The sequence below is a fragment of the Ochotona princeps genome, chromosome 6 (genome assembly GCF_030435755.1).
Source record: "Ochotona princeps isolate mOchPri1 chromosome 6, mOchPri1.hap1, whole genome shotgun sequence".
Lineage (NCBI taxonomy): Eukaryota > Metazoa > Chordata > Mammalia > Lagomorpha > Ochotonidae > Ochotona > Ochotona princeps.
The window spans coordinates 45,031,134-45,054,448 of record NC_080837.1 but is presented as its reverse complement, the minus strand read 5'-3'; the positions used below and the strand labels follow the sequence as shown (position 1 = coordinate 45,054,448).

The following is a 23,315-nucleotide window of genomic DNA, read 5'->3' as shown; positions in this document are numbered from 1 at the left end:
TCAGATGAAGCGCCTGGATCTACTCAACTGGCTGTTGCAGCTGTTTGGGGAGTGAATGGAAGATCTTTCTGTCTCTCCTTGTAAACCCTGTCCGTTCAAAATAAGTCGTTTTTTAAGGGTACACCGTGAAAAGAATGATCTTTTCTCACCCATAACTCTCATCCCTCCATGTCTCTCCAGATATAATTTTTTTTCTTAAGCATCATGGGTATACTCTATGAACACAGATAATAATTACTATGATGGCTTTCATAATTCTATCCCAAATGTAATAGATGTATAAGGATAAAGCTTCGAGATGCTAAAATTACTCAGAAAATTACTGCCAAATTTGGTAAAGTTTGAACTTACCAATTCCCTATTTTCCAAAGTTTCATGTAACACAGGTGTTCACTGCCTTAACTATTTAGGGAGACTATAATCTAGTGTAAATAGGTAGGAAGATATGAAACTAGATATATATGTGGTTAAGGGGAGAACAGTTTGATTCCAGGATTTGGGAAAGAGATGAGTTTATGAACTTGATCTCTGCGCTGGATTGGTTGGGAGCGAGTCCCTGGGCGCGGCTAAACCTCCACAGCCCTAGGTGTCGCTGTGGTCCCGGTGTGGGCGTGGGTGTGGCGTCTCGGTGGTTCTAAAGTTGGGGGCGGAGAAGGGGAGAGTTCCTGGGGAATGATGGCTGATGAAGACGAGGAAGTGAAGCGCATCTTCCAGAAATTGCAGGTGGGGCCGTCGGTTAAAGTCTGTGTGTAGGTGTGTTGCTCGGAGCGCGGCAGGGGCCCGGCCAGCGCGGGGCCCCCCAGTTTCTTCTCAGCCGCGCCGCGGCCAGCGTCGGTGCGGTTACTATAACAACTCCCGGTGCGGCGGGCCGCCGGCGCTCCTCCCAGCCGGCGTGGGGCCGCACCGAGCGGGACCTTGCAGGCGGCCCGGTCTCGGTTCCGCCTCGAATGGAGGAGCATTCGTTGCTGCTGACTGTATTCTTAGAGTGTCCGCGCGCGTGGCAGGGCTGTCTGCAGGAGCTGTTATTACGCGTTCTCCTGAGCCCCCGCAGAGGCCGCTCCAGTAATTCCTTTCTGCTCTGAAATTGGCGGCAGTCGGTCCTAGCCTGCTCTGCCCCTGTGCTGGCTAAAGCACTGGCTGTCTTGAACACTAATCCCATTTGGGGTCCCAGGCAGGGGGCGGTCTACATTCCACCTAGACCCCAGGTGAATGTGTTTCCCTCCCGCCTTTAAAAATATATTGTTTACCGTGAAATCTTGATGCAGTCAAGAATACACTGGGTAATAAAATAAGCATGTATGTGCATAAAACCTGGTCTGAGCAATGCAATAAAACCAAAAATGTTTGAGGTGTGCCTGTAGATTCGGTTAAGACAAACCTTTTATATTTGGCAGGCAGGTGTTAACAGGTTGCTGTCTTTTATGTAATTCCTGATTACACTGAAACCTAAAATTGGCCTGTTCCTGCTGGGAAACAGCTTTCTGACATGTTTGTCGTACTGGCAAAAATGATGTTGTATTGTCAGATATTGGCATAGGGAAAATTAAGCATAAACTTGTTTTTGTTAGGAAGTCCAGTTTTAAATGTGATTTCAAAGTTTTATTCTCCAGGGATCAGAAACCAGGTAGAATGGTCTTATTAACCTTCAGCTCAATCCAAGTTGCAAAGAATTTCCCTTGTGACTGGTGCGTGGAGTGCCCTCTGCGGCCGGGAGAGCTGTCCTGTCAGAGATCGGCATGGCATGACTAGGGGTCACTGACTCTCTCCTTATGATCTCTGACATCTTGATAGATCTGCCGACCTACCTGTTGTGCTATTCCTAGGTGACATACGCTTAAAAACTTTTTAATAAATTAATTTATAAAAAATATTTACTTATTTTTTATTGCAAAGTCATATATACAGAGAGGAGGAGAGACAGAAATACCTTCCTTCCGATGATTCATTCCCAAGTGCCCGCAACGGCTGGTGCTGTGCCGATTTGAAGCCAGGAGCCCAGATTTTCTGGATCTCCCACCTGGGTGCAGGGTCCCAAGGGCTTGGGCCCTTCTCACCTGCTTTCCCAGGCCACAAGCAGGGAGCTGGATGGGAAGTGGGGCTGCTGGGATTACAACCGGCATCCATGTGGGAACCCCTGTGTTCAAGGCAAGGACGTTAGCCGCTAGGCCACACCGCCGGGCCCTATTTTAATTTTTCTTTAAAAAAGATTTATTTATATGTATTGGAAAGATAGATCAGATTTACAGAGGGAAGGAGGGACAGGAAGATCTTCCATCCATTGGTTCACGCTCCAAATGGCCTCAACGACCGGAGCTGAGCTGATCCGAAGCCAGGAGCTAAGAGCTTCTTGTAGGTCTCCCACGTGGATACAGGGTCTAAAGGCTTTGGGCCATCCTCTGCTGCTCTCCTAGGCTACAAAGAGGGAACTGGGTGGGAAGTGGAGTGGCTGAGACACGAACCAGTGCCTGTATGAGATCCTGGTACTTGCAAGGTGATGATTTAGCCATTGAGCCATTGTGCTGGGCCTGTATTATTTGTTTAAAAGGCAGAGAGACGGAGACAAACTTATTGAGATCTTTATCCTCTGATTCACTCTCCAAGTGCCTGTAATAGCCAACACTGGGCCTGGCTGAAGTAGGGAGCTTGGAACGTAGTCCGGGTTTTTGTTGTGAGTGTCAAGGACCCAGGTGCTTGAGGCATCCATTACCTGCTGCCTCCAAGGGCGCACACACAGAGGAAGCCACAACTGGAAGTGAGGCTGGAGCTCATGTTGGGCACTCCCATGCAGTGGAAGTGGGGCTGGAGCCCACTTCGGGCACTCCCATGCAGAGCATGGGCTTCTCCAAGGGTGCACACACAGAGGGAGCCGCAGTGGAAGTGGGGCTGGAGCCCACGTCGGGCACTCCCATGCAGAGCATGGGCTTCCTCAAGTGGCACTTTGACTGCTGCTGCTAATGCTCTCCCTGAGAATCAGTATTTCCTGGCCTAGAGCTTGCTAGCTGATTTCAGATTTTCTTGCCTGCTGCTCTCTCCATTTAGTGTCGCCATTCTTACTTCCTTACGTTCTTCCTTAGGAACTGGTGGATCAGCTCTATGCGTTTCGAGACAGCTATTTTGAGACACACAGTGTGGAGGATGCCGGACGGAAGCCGCAGGATGTGCGGGAGGAGATGGAGAAGACCCTGCAGCAGATGGAGGAAGTAGTGGGTAAGTCCTAAGCGCCGCCCTATGCCTGTCACTTGGATGCCATCGAGGTCTGTGCTCTCTCTGTGGTCCCTTTGCTGTCCTGTGAGCCCTAGGGAGCGCTGCCCTCCACTGTCACTGGGATGCCATCAGGGTCTGTGCTCTCTCTGGTCTCTTTGCTGTCATGTTTGTGCTTGTTGTGGGTTGAGGCCCCCTGTGCAACTTGTAGCCTTTCACTGCCTAGGCTGTTTTTCCTGAAGTTTGATCGTAGCAAGTGGAATGAAATAGAGTAGATAGTTGTTGAAATACTGAAGGAATCCTTTTTTTTTTTTAAAGATTTATTTATTTCATTACAAAGTCAGATATACAGAGAGGAGGAGAGACAGAGAGGAAGATCTTCCGTCCGATGATTCACTCCCCAAGTGAGCCGCAACGGGCCGGTGCTGCGCCGATCTGAAGCCGGGAACCAGGAACCTCCTCCAGGTCTCCCACGCGGGTGCAGTGTTCCAATGCATTGGGCTGTCCTCAACTGCTTTCCCAGGCCACAAGCAGGGAGCTGGATGGGAAGTGGAGCTGCCGGGATTAGAACCGGCGCCCATATGGGATCCTGGGGCTTTCAAGGCAAGGACTTTAGCCGCTAGGCCACGCTGCCGGGCCCGAGGAATCTTGATTGATCTTTCTGCCTGTACTTCCTTTTACCTCCATGTCAACTTACGTCATGTCTATGACTGTGGTTATCTTTTTAAATCATTAATTCATGCATTTAATCTTGTGCTCCCATTTGTCCCTTTATTGGCTGGAATCTTTCTTAATCTGATTTTCAAGTCTTAGTTTTCTCACTCTTTTTTTTTAATGACTTCATCTCTGACTAGTTATAGAAGAACATGTGGTTTTCATCCAGGTCAGACCAGTGTTCCATGAGCCTTTGCATGCATTTTTGCCTCTGTGTCTATCTTTACATTGTCTGACCGTGAAGGTCTTTTTTTTTTTTTTAAGATTTATTTATTTTTATTGGAAATATTTACAGAGAGAAGGGAGACAGAAAGATCCTCCATTTGCTGGGTCACTCCCCAAGTGGCTGCAACAGCTGGAGCTGAGCCGATCTGAGGCCAGGAGCCTCTTCCAGGTCTCCCACGCGGGTGCAGGATCCCAAAGCTTTGGGCCGTCCTCGACTGCTTTCCCAGGCCACAAGCAGGGAGCTGGATGGGAAGTGGAGCTGCCGGGATTAGAACTGGCGCCCATATGGGATCCTGGCACGTTCAAGGCAAGGACTTTACTGCTAGGCTACTGTGCCAGGCCCCGAGGGTCTTTTCTTGCCTTTTTTTTTCAATGAGGATAGTGAATTTTTTTTGAAAGATTTATTTTTATTTTATTGCAAAGTCAGATATACAGAGAGGAGGAGAGACATAGAGAAAGATCTTCCATCCGATGATTCACTCCCCAAGTGAACACAATGGCCGGTGCTATGCTGATCCAAAGCCATGATCCAGGAACTTCTTCCTGGTCTCCCACATGAGTGTAGGGTCTCAAGGCTTTGGGCCATCCTCAACTGCTTTCCCAGGCCACAAGCAGGGAGCTGAAAGGGAAGTGGAGCTGTCGGGATTAGAACTGGTGCCCATATGGGATCCTGGCGCGTTCAAGGCAAGGACTTTAGCCACTAGGCCATGGCGCCGGGCCCTTTCTTGCCTTTTTGAAGCCCATTTGGTGTATGCTGTATACCTCTTCTCATGGTTGTGTTAGTTTTCTGTATGTGTGGTTTGTCTTCATCAGACCTTCGGCTCCTCCAGGGTAGAAACAGTGCTTTTGCTGTCACCCAGGTACCTACCGTGACAGTCTGCTCACAGCAGGCTTTCAGTGAATTGCTCGTTGATAAGGATTTTCTTTAACTGTTTTCATTCCTAGAGCTGGGATGTAGTTATTCCATGAAAGTGACCTGCTCTTTAAGAAATGCGTTCCCCCCCCCCCCCCCTTTTTTTTCCTTTTGTTCTTTTTTCCCTTCCCTCTAGGTCCTGCTCAGGGGAAGGCGCAGGCTCTCATGCTAACTGGGAAGGCACTGAACGTGATGCCTGACTACAGTGCTAGGGCCGAGGAACTCCTGTCCAAGGCTGTGAAGCTGGAGCCCGAGCTGGTGGAAGCCTGGAACCAGCTGGGCGAGGTGTACTGGAAGAAAGGGGATGTTGCAGCTGCCCACACCTGCTTCTCCGGAGCCCTCACCCACGTGAGCCACCCACTGCCGCCTCGGGAAACACACATTGGAAGAGCGAGATTCCTTTGGCTTCTATGCATTTCCCAAGGACAAACATACCAGAGTAGGACTGACCTTGAAGTAGGAGAGCAGACAAAAAGGAGAAAAGATGGGGGGAGAGTGAGAGTCCTGGCTGAAGGAAAAACAGATAACAGGGAACTAAGAAAAGAAGGTAATGGAGCCTAGATCAGGGCTGCGTGAGACATGAAGAAAAGTTATCAACTCAGCTGAATCTCACAGACTGAGATGCTTGGGACAGCAAGAATTAAAATGCAACCTTGACTTTAGAAGACTGAGGTCAGAACAGGTCTGGAAAGGGGAGGTAGAACCTCTGTCTTTTCCATTTGCAGTGCAAGAACAAAGTCTCCCTGCAGAACCTGTCCATGGTGCTTCGGCAGCTGCGGCCGGACAGCGGAGATGAGCATTCCCGCCACGTCATGGATAGTGTCCGGCAGGCCAAGTTGGCGGTGCAGATGGATGTCCTTGACGGCCGCTCCTGGTGTGAGTGCTCTCGTAGCCCATCTGGCCAGTGTCCTCCAGCATGGCTGCCTAGCAGAGTCACCCACGGCCCGTCTGTGGAGGCCCGGGGTGGGGAGGGTGGGCTTAAAGCAGGGATCTTTGTGTTTGGATGAATCACTGTTCTTGAAGTGCTTATGTCTTTTCAGTCCAACAGAGGAGACCCAAGTTTCCACAGAAGCAAGAAAGAACTTTCGTACAGTGTGTGATTTTCTTTGGGGTCCAGATTTATGTTTTTTCCCCCAGTAGGATTTGGGGTTTACTAAGCTTAATGTCATCTCCGGTTTGGGTGAGATATGGGGCCTTTTGAAGAGACTTTTGAGAATGAACAAAATAGGTTGTGTTGTGGACTTGGGTATTAACATGATTCTGCACTGTTTTTCAGACATTCTGGGAAATGCGTACCTTTCTCTTTACTTCAATACTGGCCAGAACCCCAAGATCTCCCAGCAAGCCCTCAGTGCCTATGCCCGAGCAGTAAGTACTCGGATCACCCAGCCCTGATGGCTAGAGGTACCTCCAAAGGCAAGAGCATCGTCGCGACTTCCTTGTGCTTCTTTATTAAGCGCCCTGACTGGTGTTGCTGGCATCCAGTGGCTGTGGCTTTGCAAAGCTGTGTTGCAGGGCTCTCTTCTGTTTTCTTGTAACTTGAATGTCGGGGACTACTTACAATGTAGTGCTTTGGTGTCAGGTAACTCCCTGAGCCATCTAGATTGCTTATGGGCAAAGTATAACCGGAACACACAGCTTGCTTGAGCATGTTTATTATTTCTGATGGGAAAACAAAGCTGATTGAAGTAGTGCTTATTAATATTTGCCTCTGGTCATTTTAAACATCTTTTTTGGAGATTTAATTATTTGCATGGGAAAGGCAGATCAGATCAGTTAACAGAGAGAAAAAGAGAGAGAGACAGATATTCTATCTGCTGGTTCATTCCCAAAATGCCTCAAAAGCTGGAGCTGAGCCAGTCTGAAGCCAAGAGCCGGGAGCTTCATCTGGGGCTGCCACGCAGGTGCAGGGTCCCAAGGCTTTGGGTTGTTCTCGACTGCTTTCCCAGGCCATAAGCAGGGAGCTGGATGGGAAATGGAGCAGCTGGGACGTGAACTGGGATCCCTTTACATGCTAGACGGGGACCTTGGCCATTACGCTACCACACTAGACCCAGCAATGGTCATTTTAAAGAAAAATGATAAATTTAGTGATATCCCCAAATGAACCTATAAATGATAGGACTCTAAATTTTCCCCAGATTAAAAGAGAAAGCAGGGTGTAATCACTTCTGTGTCATTTTCAAGAAATCACTGAAACTCAACTTTGCTTAGTCTTCAGGTTATTTGTATGTTGATTCTCACTTGCATGAGTGTCTTCTCTGCCTCAGGAGCTTCACGTGGGTTTTCTGAGCAGTTTTTACTGAGACCTTGTATGTACCTTGCTTCCTTGACATTTATGTTTTCCTGGCCAAGAAAATTGTTTTTTGACTTATCATTACCTTATCTGTGTGGCAGAATGAAGAATCCAATTCTGTATACTCAATTTGCAGTTCTCTGATTATTCTTTTGTAATCAGGGACCTTAAGACAGAGCACTGAGGTTTACTCTAATTGACCAGTCAGGGGAATACTTACATTTCAAGCCGGACTGCAGCTGGCAGCTGGGGACACAGTGCGGGTCTCCTGTGGGTGGCAGGCACATAGCTAGTGAGCCATTACCTATTCCCTCCCAAGATGCACATCAGCAGGAAGCTGGAATCTGGAGGAGAATGTAGACACTCAGGTTTGGGAGGCCAGTGTTCCAACTGGCAGATTAACTGCTTGGCCTGTCTCTTGTTCTCAACTGTGTGTGTGTGTTTTAAGATTTATTTTTATTGTAAAGTCACATTTACAGAGAGAAGGAGAGACAGAAAGAAAGATCTTCCATCTGCTGGGTCACTCTCCAAGTCTCCAAGTGGCCACAGTGGCCAGAGCTGAGCCGACAAGCCAGGAGCCAGGAACTGCTTCAGGGTCTCCCATGTGGGTGCAGGATCCCCAGGCTTTGGACCATCCTCTACTACTTTGCAGGCCATAGGCAGGGAGCTGGATTAGAACCGGTGCCCATATGGGATCCTGGCACGTTCAAGGCGAGGACTTTACTGCTATGCTGTCACACTGGGCTCCCTCAACTGTGTTTTTAGTCATATCTAAACCAACCATTTAAGCAATATTACTCATATTCATGATTTTGCACTGTGCCAGGTAATGGATAGAATTAGAAAATGAACATAGCCACCAGTTTCTTCATAGTATATTTGTGCTGTCCTTTAGTTTCTGGCCATCTGTGTTAGAGATTTAGAGAGAAAGAGAGAGAGCCATGGAAAGAGAGGGATTTTTCCATTCTTTGGTTTAGTCCTCAAGTGGCTGCAACAGCCAGAGCTGGGTTGGTCTGAAGCCAGGAGTCAGGAGTTTGTGCTGGGTCTCCCACGTGGGTGGAGGAGCTTAACACCGTGGACCATCCTCCATTGCTTTCCCAGCCATTAGCATGGAGCAGGATCAGAGGAGCAGCAGCAGGGACTGAGGTCGGCATCCATGTGGAGGGTTAGCCTCACACACCGCTGTGCTAACTCCTCCCTGTGTTCTTTAAGGGACTTGCTCCTACAAACATGATTTTGTGTGTTCTTTGAGCCAGTCGCATTGACATAGGAAATGCACTAAAAGCGATATCATAGTCCCATGCTTTGCTCATTTATCCCAGCATGTCACTGTTTAACTCTTTTTTTAATCATATTACTTTCATGTTTTTGTTCTTATTCTTGCTTTATAATATTATGTAAATAAATTATGATGATCTTTAAAAATTTCACACATGCAAAACCCTTCTGTCCCTGAGATCTTCGATACTAATATACACATCATACAAGTAGTTACCCCATAACAGTGTGGGAATAGGTAGCATTTTGGCAAAGAGACTTAAACGTTTCCAGGAGGGATGGGCATTGCAGCGTAATAGGTTCAGTGCTGCTTGGTTTGCCTTCATTCCTGTATCCAAGTGCTGGGTGGTGTCCCAGCTGCTGTGCTTCTGAACAGCTCTCTGCTCCTAGACCTGGGAGGCAGCACGTGATGGCTTCCTGCCACTCCCATGAGAGTCCCTGATGGAGTTCTGGATCCTGGTTTGGCCCGGCCCGGCCCATCCCAGCCGTTTTAGGCATTTGGGCAGTAAATCAGTGTGGGAGATACCTCCCTCTACCTCTCCCTTCTTTCTCTTTCTCTCTCTCCCTCTCTTTCTACCTTTCAAACAAATGAATAAATAGTGAAAACTTTTTTTTTTAACTAGGGAAAAAAGGCCTGGGACATGTTGGTTAAAGCCATCTTTAAGATTGAGCCAGGTTCCACTGATGATCCTTTATCTCTTTACAGGAGAAGGTTGACAGAAAAGCATCCAGCAATCCTGATCTTCATCTAAACAGGGCGACGGTGAGTCTGTGGGGTCACGTCATCAGCATGGCAAATGGAAAAGATGTCTAGGTGTTAGCCTCTGAAGAGAACTGAGTGTTCACAGGGACACTGATGGGCACCAACTGAAAGGAAAACAAATTATCTCTATAAGAGCCAACTCAGTTCAACTTAGTATCTGCAAAGTCACTGGAGTGGCTGGAGAAAGGGGCGAGGAGGTGGCGGAGGATGGGCGGTGAGACTGGGGAGAACATCAAGCTATGTGGGAATGTCTAGTGTAAACACACAGTCGAGTGACTCTAAACATTGCAGCTTAACTATTTTGGAATCTGGAAGTTAGCTTCTTTGAAACAATTCTGTCTGTCATCATCAGCTTCCTAGGCTGTTCCTAGGAAAGACACAGGGGGAAAAAAATGTTCATTTTTCCAAATTTCTAGTTCATTGTGCCATTATCCCCTCAGCATGGCTTGTGTCAGAAGGTGTTTGATTCCTTCTTGTACAGTTACATAAATATGAGGAGAGTTATGGGGAAGCCTTGGAGGGCTTCTCTCAGGCCGCAGCTCTGGACCCTGCCTGGCCGGAGCCGAGGCAACGAGAACAGGAACTCCTAGAATTCCTGGATCGATTAACCAGCCTGCTTGAGAGCAAGGTAAGGGGTGTGTGTGTGTATGCATGCATGCTTAAGGGTTTACTTGTTTGAAAGGCAGAATTTAGAGAAGAGAGACAAAGATTTCCTTTCCACTCATTCACGTTGCAAATGGCCACAATGGCTAAAGTGGGGCCAATCAAAGCTAGGGCTGTAGAACTCCCTCTGAGTCTCCCGTGTGGGTTGGGTCGCAGGGGCGCAAGTGCGCAGGCCAGCTACTGCTGCCTCTGCAGGCTCATTTTAGGAAGCTGGATTAGAAGTGGACTAGCCAGGACTTGAACTGATCATCATATGGGATGGTGATGTTGCAGGTGTCAGCTTTACTTTCTGTGCTGCAGCTGTGGCCATCAAGATGTACAAAGGACAGGATCCTACTCTGTCATCCTGCCAATGGTCATCAGCAACAAGATGTGTTCTTATTTTTAGGTGGTGATGCCGTGGGCGGAGGGGAGGAAAGACCCGGACTCTTGGGGAGAGTGGCTAGTTTCCAGCTCGCTAATTTGTTTTTCCTTCCTTCACAGGGCAAATTGAAGAACAAAAAGCTCCAGAGCATGCTGGGAAGTTTGCGCCCAGCCCATCTGGGCCCTTGTGGTGATGGGCGCTATCAGTCAGCCTCTGGGCAGAAGGTGGCCCTGGAGCAGAAGCCGCTGAGCGCGCTGCGGCCCGGCGTGAACAGTGGCGCCGTGGTCCTGGGGAAGGTGGTATTCAGCCTTACCACAGAGGAGAAAGTCCCCTTGTGAGTTTCTCATACCATTCTTCTGTTTTACCCTTCTGAATACTTTCCCTTCTGAGTCCTCTTTGGGCTCATGTGGGCTAAAACTCTTGTGGAAGGTGAGCTTTGAGTTAGGATTCAAGCCTATTTGGGGAGACTGAAGTGCCAAAGAGCAGATATTCAGCTGAGCATTTACTGGAAAAGGAAGTGAGGACAGAAAGGTGAAGGCTGATTATAGGCCAGCACAGGGATGAATTTAAGAATACTCATATAGGGGCCAGCATCGTAGCGTAATGCATAAGTCTACTGCTAGCAATGCATGCTTTGCACATAGGTGCTGGTTACTTTCCCAGCCGTTCTACTTCCAATCCAGATCCCTGCTAGTGGTCTAAGCAAAGCAGCAGAAGACAAGTTCAAGTCCTTGGGTCTCTGTCACCCATGTGGAAGACTCAAAATGAAGCTCTTGGCACCTAGCTTTGGCCTGCACCAACCTTGGCCATTGTGACCATCTGGGGAGTGAACTAGTGAGTGAAAGATCTTTCTTTCTCTCTGTCTCTCCTTCTCTCTCTAACTGTGGCTTTCTTTAAAAAGGAATATTCATATAGAACATTCTTTTTTTTTTTTCAAGATTTATTTATTTTTATTACTAAGTCAGATATACAGAGAGGAGGAGAGACAGAGAGGAAGATCTTCCATCCGATGATTAACTCCCCAAGTGAGTGCAATTGCCGGTGCTGCGCCGATCCAAAGCCGGGAACCAGGAACCTCTTCCGGGTCTCCCACATGGGTGCAGGGTCCCAAGGGTTTGGGCTGTCCTCGACTGCTTTCCCAGGCCACAAGCAGGGAGCTGGATGGGAAGTGGAGCTGCCGGGATTAGAACCGGCACCCATATGGGATCCCGGGGCGTTCAAGGCGAGGACTTCAGCTGCTAGGCCACGGGGCCGGGCCTAATATAGAACATTCTTAAATTTTTTTCCTTAAATATTTTTGTGGAACTGGCATTGTGGCATTAAAAGTTAAGCCCCAGTCATGGCACCAGCATCCCATTTGTGTGCCAGTTTGAGTCCTAGCTGCTCTCCCTCCAAAGCAGCATCCTGCTGATGGCCTGGGAAAGTAGTGGAGCACAGCCCAAGTCCTTTGGACCTGCACCCGTCTGGGAGATCTGGAAGAAGCTCCAGGCTCATGGCTTTGGACTAGCCTGATCAATTCAAAATTTCACAGTGTGTGAAATTAGAACTATTTTTATACCTAAAGGTACTTACCTATTTTTAGGAAACTATTTATTTTTTATTTGTTTGAAAGGTAGAAAGATAGAAATGTAGAGAGAAGGAAATTGTCCTTCTGCTAGTTCATTCTCCAGACGCCTTCAGTAGCTTGAGCTAAGTGAGCCTAGGCCATGGTAGGGCACCCAGTTCCTGTCCTGTGTGTGGCAGTAGTTGAGTCATTGTAGCTGCCCAGGACACACGTTAGCAGGAAGCTGAATCAGAAGTGGAACTGAGACTTGAACCTGGGCTCCACCATGGAATGCAGGCAAGTCAGGTGGTACCTGCTGCACGAAATGTGTATCCCCTAGATTTATATTTTAATTCAGTTTTACTGTATACTACTTATTATTCATTACCTTGTTTTAAAGATTTTTTTTCCCATTTTGTTTGAGAGGCAGAAGTCTTTTACCTATTAGCTCATTCTACAAATAACCTCCACAAGCAAACCTGGAGTAGGCTGAAACTGTGAACCGAGAACTCCATGTGGGTCTCCCCATGGATGCCAAGCACTCTAGTATTTGAGCCAACATCTGCTGCCTTCCTGAATATGCATCTGTGGGAAGCTGGATCTTGTACCAAGTTGGGAATGTGAGCATCCCAAGTAGTGACGTAACCACTGGCCCAAACACCAGCCCCCCCACAAACTTCCTTTTTAAAAAGAGGCCTTATTTGGGCCCAGTGCAGTAGCCTAGTGGCTGGATTCCTCGCCTTGCATGCACTGGTATCCCATATGGGCTCTGGTTCTAATCTTGGCAGCCCTGCTTCCCATGCAGCTCCCTGCTTGTGGCCTGGGAAAGCAGCAGAGGACAGCCCAAAGCCTTGGTACCCTGCACCCATGTGGAGGCCTAGAGGAGGTTCCTGGCTCCTGGCTTTGGATCCCAGGTACATGAAGAGGGAGCCCGAGGAGAAGTGCAGTGGTCAGAACTGAAGCCAGTGTTACGGCGTGGAACACTAAGGCTGAAGCGCAGTGGCTCTGCTTGCTGTGCTGCGCCAGCCCCAAGTTTTGAATCCTGTCCAACTGCTGTGGCTCCAACCAGAACTCTGCAGTTCAGTATATTCAGAATTACCTGATCTTTCTTCTTAAACTTCTAGATTCCTTTTCAGTCAGTGGTACTGTCTGTCTACCCAGCCAGTGAATACTTATGAAGTCATCCTAAACCCCTATTCTCCTGTATTGAGGCAGTCACTATAGATTTGCCTCTTGTCCCTATTTCTTGATGCTTATTAGTCTTTAAACGTCTGTCATGTATTTTCTCCAACGTTTTACAGTGCTGCCAGAGAAAATGTTTTCTCAGAGGCAAATCTGACCATTGCCACTGTTTATGTAAAATATTAGTAGCACTTGGAATAAAATTTGAGCACTGAAGCTTAATTTAAGAAGTTTATACTTTGCTCCCTGCCACTCTTTCTGTTCTGCTGTTACTTTCTCACATGTAACCATGGGACTGTTTTATAGGTTCCTGAACCTATAAAACCAGTAGGTTTTCGTGCTTCTGTTCCTTACACAGTTACTGTGACTAGACTGTCTTCCAGCTTCTTAACAGAGTTAATTTCCTCCTGTCAACATCTTTTTAAATAAAGATGTTAATTTGATTGGATTTTGTTGTGAACGTCAGTGCACTCAACTGTACCCTGTAAGGTCTGCTAAGAATTCATTTTCCTACTTTAACCCAGTTTTCACTGTGAGAATTGCTTCCTCAAGGAAATATTTCTTTATTTCCATTTGTTTAAAAAGATTTATTTATTTTTATTACAAAGTCAGATATACAGAGAGGAGGAGAGATAGAGATTCACTCCCCAAGTGAGCACAACGGCCGGTGCTATGCCGATCCAAAGCCAGGAGCCAGGAACTTCTTCCTGGTCTCCCACACGGGTGCAGGGTCTCAATGGTTTAGGTTGTTCTTGACTGCTTTCCCAGGCCACAGGCAGGGAGCTGAATGGGAAGTGGAGCTGCCGGGATTAGAACTGGCGCCCATATGGGATCCTGGGGCTTTCAAGGCGAGGACTTTAGCCGCTAGGCCACGCCGCAGGGCCCTATTTCCAATTTTGATAAAGATAATTCTCTACATTTGCAAAGCACAACCTGTGGCCTCACTGAATTTAGCACAGGAAAAAACTTTGCTAGCACCCATCACATGTTACTATAAGTGATTTTTTTTTAATTGGAAAGTCAGATATGCAGAGAGGAGGAGAATCAAAGAGAAATATCTTCTGTCCGATGATTCACTCCCCAAGTGAACACAATGGCAGCAGCTGTGCCAATCTGAATCCAGGAGCCAGGAACTTCCTCTAGGTCCCAGGTGGTGCAGGGTGTCAAGACTATGGGCCGTCTTTACATGCTTTCGCAGGCCACAAGCAGGGAGCTGGATGGCAAGTGGAGCTGCCAGGGTTAGAACTGGCGCCCATATGGGATCCTGGCACGTACAAGGTGAGGACTTTATCCACTAGTCCACTGCGCTGGGCCCAAGTGATGGTTTTTTATTATCTGACTCCTGCTAGACTGCAGGTCATTTGTAGCTGGGTTGGTATCTTTAATTTTTAAAAAATATAGTCTTTTACTGGAAATCTAGAGCTACAAAGAAAGGATAGAGAAATCTTACATCCACTGATTCACTTCCCAATGGTCACTTCATCCGGAGCTGGTCCAATCCAAAGCTAGGAACCAGGAGTTTTTTCCAAGTCTCCCACTTTGGGGCAAGTGCCCAAGGACTTGGGCCACCTCTGCTGCTCTCCCAGGCCGTTAGCAGGGGGCTGAATGGGAAGTGGAGCATCTGGGACGTGAACTGGCATCCATATGGGATACTGGATTGGCATATTGCACTGTCATGCCATCCCCTAGCTGGATTGGTATTTTTATCTTGACTGTATCATACTGCTTAACACATGCAGAATGTTCAGAGGAAGTTTGCAGAATTAAAACTACAGGGTTTAGAGTGAAGTAAAATTGATAGATCAGGAACAATGCTTCTGTGGCATCATGTTGAGCTAGTCAATCAATGATTATTTTGAGCGTATCCTGCATTCCTAGAAGAGATTGATGTGTCTTATGCATAAAGATAGTCCAAGACAAAAGTACTGAGGGGAATATTATGAATGGTGGCACCTGTCATAGATTTTCTGAATAAATCCAATAGCACTGGTTGATTTTGCTAGTTTTCTCAATCCTGTTTTTGCTCTTTTCTGCTCTCCTTCTCCCTTGCCGTCTCCCTTGCTGGCCTGTCTTACCCTGGTAGTACCTTCGGCCTGGTTGATTCAGATGGACCTTGCTATGCAGTGATGGTTTACAACATCGTGCAGAGCTGGGGAGTGCTCATCGGGGACTCGGTGGCCATCCCGGAGCCCAACCTTCGTCTGCATCAGATTCGGCATAAAGGAAAGGTGAGTGACCATTAGGGTTCTGCACCTCTGCAAGTACAGGGGTGCTTCCTTTTTTTTTCTTAAAAAGCATAAAAATAATATATGTGTGAATGTATATGCAATATGTATATTTACTATTTTTCAATAGAAGAGTAATTATTGGCAAGCAGAAAAAATCAATAAACTGAAATATTATCAGTAAGATGTTACAACAGTTAACAGTTTGGTATATGTACCTCCAGTTCTTTTTCTTTTAATAGAGTATTTAGACATGATCACATTTTTATTTTGAATCATGACTTGGATAATATGCAAACTTTGTGACTATTTCTGGAGCTTTTCTGCATTTTACCATGTTGTGCTGAGTTGACACATGGTGATGGTCATGAAGATAGTAATGCATACTTAAGACTGAGCAGTTAACTTAGTGCTACACACTGCGCCAAGAGTTTGAATCAACACGCAGTTGGTACTTATGAAAACCTCTGAGAATCAGTATTTCACCATTTTTTTAGGCATTTGGTCAGGGCTTGACAAAACTATGGCCCATTGACCCAATCAACCTTCCAGCCTGTTTTTACTTAGTCACTGAAACAATAACACTTCAGTTTGTAAATGAAAAAAGCGAAAAGACTGTATTGTGAGCGATAAAAGAAAAGCCCAAAAGTAAAGTGTTGTTGGAATGAGGCTGCGCTTAGGCATTCACTGCTACGCCTTTGCAGCATGGTGCCAGAGGAGGATTGCTCTGTGACAGGCTGGATCACCCCAGAGACAATAATATTTACTATTTCACCCTTCACTGAAAATGTTTGATGATAACAGAAGAGGCTCCTGGCTTCAGAGTGGCTCAGCTCAGCTGTTGTAGCCATTTGGGGAGTGAACCAGTGGATGGAAGATCTTTCTCTCTCTGTCTCTCCATCTTGCTCTAACCATTTTTTTTTGGTAAAAATTAATAAATCCTTATGAAAAAGTAAAAAAAAATTAATAAGTAAAGATTTACTTTATTTGAAAGGCAAAGATATGGAGAGGAGTTAGATCTTCCATCTGCTGGTTTACTCCCTAGATGACCACAACAGCCAGAGCTGAGCTGAGGTATCTGAAGCCAGGGGCCAGAAGCTTTATCCAGGTCTCCCATGCAGGTGCAGAAGCTGAATGATTTGAGCCAGGTACAGAGGTTGAAACACTTGAGCCATCCTGTGCTACTTTCTTGGCCATAGGTAGGGATCTGGATCAACAGTGGAGCAACTGTGACATGAAGCAGTATCCACATGGGATACTGGCACCGCAGGCAGAGTCTTAGCCTACTATGCCATGGTGCTGGCTCCTACTTTCTTAAAGCATTTTTTTTTTTTTTTAAAAAAAGATGTATTTATTTTTATAGGAAAGTCAGATTTATAGAGAGAAGGAGAGATAGAGAAAGATGTTGCATCTGCAGATTCACTCCCCAAGTGACTGCAATGGTAGGAGCTGCACCAATCTGAAGTCAGGAGTCTGGAGCTTTTTCTGGGTCTCCCACATGGGTGCAGGGTCCCAAGGCTTTGGGCCGTCCTTGACTGCTCTCCCAGGCCAAAGCAGGGAGCTGGATAGGAAGTAGCGCAGCTGGTATACAAACCAACACTCATGGAATTCTGGTGCATACAAGGTGAGGATTTTAGCCACTAGGCTACTGCGCTGGGCCCTAAGCATTTTATTTTTTAATATTTATTTATTTTTATTTGAAAGACAGATTTATATAGAGAGAAGGAGAGACAGAGAGATCTGTCTGCTGATTCATTCCCAAATGGCTGCAAAGGCCAGAGCTGAGCTGATCTGAAGCTAGGAGCCAGAAGCTTCTTGGGGGTGTCCCATGTGGTTACGGAGGCTCATTTGGACCATCTTTTGCTGCTTTCCAGCCTATAAGCAGGTTGCTGGATCAGAAGTGGAGCAGCTTGGTCTCGAGAGGGTGCCCATATGGGGTTCTGGGGTCACAGGCTTTGGCTTTACCCATATATGAGCGTTTTTATACCCCTGACTGTTGCCATCACTGTGTCCTTGAATGAATTTCTGATATAGATCAGATCCAAAGAGAATATAGACTCAGGCTTTTGATACATATTGCCAGATCTTCCTCCGGAGGATTGTACCACTTAGCTATTGTTAACAGCAGATGTGATGGTTGCCCTGTAGTTTTCCTCTGAAGTCTGATTAAACACTTTGGAAAAATTATTTGATAATTTTATGTGAAAAAATTAGCCTCAATACTCTCTTAATTTGGGTTTTGAGCATTTATTGATGCCATTTCTTCCATGCATTACCATTTTGGTACACACCCGTATTCCTGCTGGCATATTTTTAGGAAGAATTATTTATTTGAAAGCCAAAGCAACAGAAAGAAGGGGAGAGAAAGAGTGACAGAGAGACAGAGAACGTGAGAAAGACCTGCATGTTCAGATTAACTCCCACTTGGCTGCAGCAGGTCAGGTGCTGGAACTCCACCCAGGTCTCTCGTGTGGGTGGCAGGGCCCCAGTACTTGGGCTGTGTTTCCCTGCATTCCTGTGTGTGTTGGCAGGGAGCTAAATCCTAAGCGGAGCAGCTGACAGTTGGACTGGCCTCTGGTATGGGAGACAGGAGCGCCACCAACAGCAGCAGGACTAATCACTGTGCCGCTGCGCCAGCCTGCCTGTTAAAACTTTAAGCGTACTGATCTTTGGGAGTTGTTTGTAAGTTTCAATTTATATTATTATTATTCTTAAATCGATGATTTATGAAAGCACTTTAATTGGACTTTATATTTCACAGTCTCCATGCATAGTATTTTTTTAATGAAGATTATTTTAAAAAATTTATTTATTGGAGGGCCTGACACGGTGGCCTAGTGGATAAAGTCCTCACCTTACACGCGCCAGGATCCCACATGGGTGCTGGTTCTAGTCCCAGCAGCCCCACTTCCCATCCAGCTCCTTGCTTGTGGCCTGGAAAAGCAGTCAAGGATAGCCCAAAGCCTTGGGACCCTGCACTGGCATGGGAGACCAGAAAGGGGCTCCTGGTTTCGGATCGGCTCAGCACTGGCTGTTGCAGTCACTTGAGGAGTAAATCTAGGATGGAAGATCTTTCTCTGTCTTTGCTCTTCTCTGTATATCTGACTTTCCAACAAAAATAAAATAAATCTTTAAAAGAAAATGTATTAATTTGAAAACCAAAGTTTTGCAGAGCGATATCTTCCATCCACTGATTCAGTTCCCACATGGCAGCAATGGCCGGAGCTGAACCAGGTGGAAACCTGGTTTGTCATGTGGGTGGCAGGGGCCCAGATACATTAGCAGGGAGCTGGGTTGGAAATGGAACAGCCAGGACCCAAACTGGTGCCTATATGGGATGCTGGCATTGCAGGGGTGACTTTATATGCTACACCACAATGCTGGCCCTGGATGGAGATTTTTTTTTTTTTTTTTTTTTTATTTTTATTGAAAAGTCAGATATACAGAGAGGAAGAGAGACAGAGAGGAAGATCTTCCGTCTGCTGGTTCACTCCCCAAGTAGCGGCTAGAGCTGAGCCAATCCATAGCAATGAGCCAGGAACCTTCTCTGGGCCTCCCACGTGGGTGCATGCTTTGGGCCATCCTCAGCTGCTTTCCCAGGCCACAAGCAGGGAGCTGGATGGGAAGTGGAGCTGCCGGGATTAGACCCTGTGCTCATGGGATCCTGACACATGCAAGGCAAGGACCCCACCGGGCCCTAGGTGGAGTTCTTTTAACAGTGTGTTTTAGAATTTAATAAGCATTTGAAACTGGTCAAGTGAGTCGGTATCTTTTTCTGTTGTTTGGAAAATATAAACTACTGTTAATACTTTCTCTTCTTTGCTCTTGATTTAAATGGAAGAAGTAACTTTAATTCATGGCAGATTAATTTGGGGCTTTGCAGCATTTGGACTTAAGATTTCTGCTGCTTTGGCTGCTGCTTGGTGTACTGTGTTATTTCTCGGGAAGCCCTGTGAGGGCAGATTCTCTGAGAGCTGGTGGCATCCTTTTCCTAAGCAGTGCCAGGAAGCTGCCTGGTTGAACCAGAGGACTGTCTCATTCCTCTAGTCACCTAGCTGGTGCCTTATCTGCTTCAGATTTTCCTCCTGAAGCCCGAAAGATTATTGCTAAAACCCCTTCTCCCTTGTGAGCTCCTTTTTGCCTGAAGAGTCTTGGAGGTAGGTTGGGGGTGTACACTGTGGCAGAGGGGAAGGATGCCCGCGCTGGAGTTCTTCCGTCTCAGGATCTGTAATGACCCACTGACCATCTGTGTGTCTTTGCCAGGACTATGCCTTTTCCAGTGTTCGTGTGGAGACGCCCCTCCTGCTGGTGGTGAACGGGAAGCCTCAGGGCTCCAGCAGCCAGGCTGCTGCCATGGTGGCATCGAGGCCTCAGTGTGAATGACCTTGCCTCACTGGCCCTGCAGAGTGGACTGAGATGACCCCTGGCGCTCAGCAACTGGAGCAGCCACGTCAGAGACTCCACCAGGACGGGCAGGGTGGGGACGTTCCCTTCCTCTGTCCTGTAAGGCGTGTGGGGTCTTTCTTGTCATTATGTGGAACCCTCTCCAGGGCTGTGCCCTCCCTTGGTGTCTCTCTCCTGCCTCTTGCGCTACTCTCTCTGTTTTCGGCAAAGAGCATGGAATTGGCAGAAGTTTTGGGAACCTGCTGTGGACAGTCTCCCAGGTTCCGGTTTGTGCCTCCTTCCTAAGCTTCTGTGTATGTATCAGTTCAATATTTATTGCTGAGGGAGGGGGCTTAAGTTCTTAATGGCTTGGTTTTTGAGCAAGTTCTATGTTTAAAATTTAGATCCATCCCCTTCTCTGGGGCTGGAATGGAATTAAATTCATTTGGAAATAAAGAAACCCTGTATTTTGGGCTGCTTCATTTTTTTTTCCCCAGGCTTGGATTCTTGGTTTAAGGATCATTTTAATCCAGCGGGGTAATAACTTTTATTACCCCCACTGCCTTATGGTTTATTTCTCTCCCAGTTAAAAAAAAATTCTGGCAGTATGCAGCCCAGGGCAGAATGGCAGCTTCACAATAGTTGCTGAACCTTCCTTTTATTTCTTTCCAATTTTCTGTCATCTGCAGTGGTCTTCCTTAGCCACGGTCCAAGATGACAGACACTATTATCCTAACAGTGTTAGTAGGCTGCTGCCAGAGAAGGCAAGACCCTGTTTCCTTAGACGCCAGTGATACATTGTGTAATGGTTTCTCTTATTCTTGTGAAAAAAATGGGGAAATGTGAGTGAGGTTTAATAACCAATTGAATAATATTTGTACGTTGCCGGATACACATGACTCTGGCTCAGGTCTGCGTCTCTCATCCTGCTCTGGTCCATGTTCGATCAATGATTTGCATGTTACTGTTGATTCAGTGTGTTTGTGAAGAATGTAAAGCAGGACTCGTTAGAGAACGGATGGTAGAATAACTGTCTGACTAGCTGTCTAAAGCAGTGTGAGGGCTGAGTCTAACGAGATAAAATTACCAAGTCCATACTTTTGTTGTATGCTGATTGTCAGATATTAAAATTTATTAGCAGTTTTAGTTAGATGAAGTCAATAGGAGTAATCAGTGTGATAATAGTTGCAAAAAAAAAAAAAAGAAGTTTCTTCTTGGACAGCACCGAGGAACCTCTCTGTGACAGCCAGAGAGAAGTTTGCATACCAGTGTCTGTCAGACCACATGTGTAGTCTTGAATTCAGTTTCTGGTGTTGATTTTGAGGCTTACAGTCATAGAAAAGTGATTAGGAGTTAGTGGGGGGCATAGCAAGATCTTGAGAATAGCCTATGCACTGACTTTGGGGGGTTATGAGTGAGCATTAGAGGCAGTAGGGAGACGAGACCCAGTAACTGGCCGCCTTTGACTCGGGGTCTTCTGTGTAGAGCCAGAGACTGGAAAATGAGCAGTAGGTGGTAACTAGAGAGAAGCAGTGTGTAAAAACAAATCAAGTATGTTAAGATGTTTATCTGTGGTTTAAAGCATAGTTTGAATACTCATAGAATACCCACCTGCCTTAAAATCTGAGCGTCACTGCTACCTTAGGAGCCCTGTGTGCCTCTCCATGACCTCGTCTCAATTGGCTTCCACAGCTGTATAATACCTCATTGTATGGATCTGTCAGAATGTATTCATCCTGCTGTTAAAAGGATGTTGGACTTTCCAGTTTTCCTGTCTTTATTTTGCTGTCAAAGCACTAATTCTTGTGCGTGCTCTTACAGGTAAGCACAAGAGTATCTTTTACAGCAGTGGTGCTTGTAGAGAGGTCCCCAGACCCACAGCATCACCTGACCTGGAAGCTTCGTAGAAATGCAAGTTCTCAGGTTCCTGCCCAGACTTAAATGATTCCAAAACTCTGGGGAAGAGCCCAGCACCCTATGCTTAGCAAGCCTTCCAGCAAACCTTCAGGTGGGCACTAGTGTGTGAAGATAGCTGTCTCAGACTAGTGACAGAAGAATAAAACTGCTGGGTTGTAGAGTGTGTACGTGTTTGACATTTTTTGAAAATACCAAACATTTCAAAAGTGCTGTTACCACTCTTTGCCTCTACTGTAAATGGATGAGCCTTCCTCAAGGTCCCTGTCTTCTTCCATGCTTGCTGTTTTGGGACTTTTTGGATGTTGCAAATAGAGGAGTGAATGAACACTGATATTTTCTTGTGGCAAAATGCATGTTCATGTGTTCTGACTACTATTATGTCGGATTCCAAATTGATTTGAACTATTTAAATGTCCCTTGTGCGAATGTTTTGTCAGGATATATGCTGCAGACATCTGATCATTTTTAGCTTGCCTTTTTACTCTAGTAGATTTTTTTTTATATTTTATTTATTTGTTAGAAAGGTAGAACGACAGAGAGATGGGGGAGAGAGAGAGAGACAGAGGTTTTCTATCTGCTGCTGTTTTATTTCCCAAATTCCTGCCACAAATAGGGCTGGGCTGAGCTGAAGCCAGGAGCCTGTTATTCTGTGCAGGTCTCCCACGTGGGTGACAGAGTCTCGGGTACCTGCGCCATCATTTGCTGCTTCCTGGGGGCGTTAGAGTGCGACTTGATTCTAGGAACTCCGATGTCACCCACTGTACCATGGCACCTGCCTCATTAGGGTCTTTCTCTGAACAGAAGTTCTTAATTCCAATGTGATTGAATGTATTTGTGTTTTGAAAAGTCTTTCCCTGTCCATAAGCACATTGCCCCTCTACTGTCTTGCTTTTCTGGAAAAAAAAAATCTTATTTGTTTATTCTGTCGTTTTATTTAAAGACAGAAACAGAGATCTTCCATGTGCTGGTTCACTTCCTATCTGCCCATGAAAGCCAGGACAGAGCCAGACTCAAACCAGAAGTCTTGAACTCCATTCAGGTCTCCTACTTGAATGGCAGCAATTCAAGTGCTTAAGCTGTCGTCTACCACCTCCCAGGAAGCGTGTGAGCAGGAGGCTGGATCAGAAGTAGAGCAGCAGGGACACAAACAGATCACTCCAGTGTAGCATACTGGCATCCCACATCATGTCTTAGCATCTGCAGCAGATGCCTGCCTTTCTCTGTTATTTCATGAAATTTTGTCATACATTCTGACTTGATGTATGTATATAATTTTTTCCCCAAAACCAGTAACATTGGTCCAGCACATTTTATTAAGAATGTGTCCTTTCTGTACCAAACATGAAAATCTGCTTAGACTTAAGCCAACTTTTCTTATACCCAAGGGTGCTTCAGAAAGTTCATGGAACATGTAATTAAATTTATTTTGGTACAAAACACTTTGAAGTTCATACCTAGCTATTTCACAATACATGTTTTCCATGAACTTTTTGAAGGGTCTTGATTTTGGTGTTTCTGAGCTCTCTTACCTGGTTTCTTTGGCTCTGTTTATTATTTTATACCAATACCACGTTGTTCTACGTAGTTTTAAAAGAAGCTAATATGTAATCAGATTTTTTCATGTTAATCTTCACACATAATCTCATAT

At 46.2% G+C, this 23,315-nt stretch overlaps 1 protein-coding gene across 2 annotated transcripts; it reads left to right on the top strand.

Annotated features, from left to right (window-relative positions):
- The first annotated feature begins 628 nt into the window (after positions 1–628).
- On the top strand, positions 629–20,422 carry TTC5 (tetratricopeptide repeat domain 5). 2 transcript variants are annotated; one of them, XM_004584633.2, is made up of 10 exons: positions 629–723; positions 3,075–3,207; positions 5,190–5,401; positions 5,779–5,929; positions 6,330–6,421; positions 9,334–9,390; positions 9,872–10,018; positions 10,537–10,751; positions 15,226–15,370; positions 19,631–20,412. In XM_004584633.2, exons 1-10 carry the CDS (start codon positions 673–675, stop codon positions 19,748–19,750), a joined length of 1,323 nt encoding a protein of 440 aa, XP_004584690.2. In that variant the 5' UTR covers positions 629–672; the 3' UTR covers positions 19,751–20,412. The 2 variants fall into 2 exon arrangements, with proteins under 2 accessions (XP_004584690.2, XP_058522116.1); XM_058666133.1 differs by lacking the exons at positions 629–723; positions 3,075–3,207; positions 6,330–6,421 and having other exon boundaries at positions 5,358–5,401; positions 19,631–20,422.
- Positions 20,423–23,315: the final 2,893 nt, after the last annotated feature.

Coding starts and splice junctions, on each gene's coding strand:
- TTC5 (XM_004584633.2), top strand. CDS start 673: ATGATGGCTGATGAAGACGAGGAAGTGAAGCGCATCTTCCAGAAATTG. Junction 724..3,074: donor GCATCTTCCAGAAATTGCAG/GTGGGGCCGTCG, acceptor GTTCTTCCTTAG/GAACTGGTGGATCAGCTCTA. Junction 6,422..9,333: donor TCAGTGCCTATGCCCGAGCA/GTAAGTACTCGG, acceptor ATCTCTTTACAG/GAGAAGGTTGACAGAAAAGC.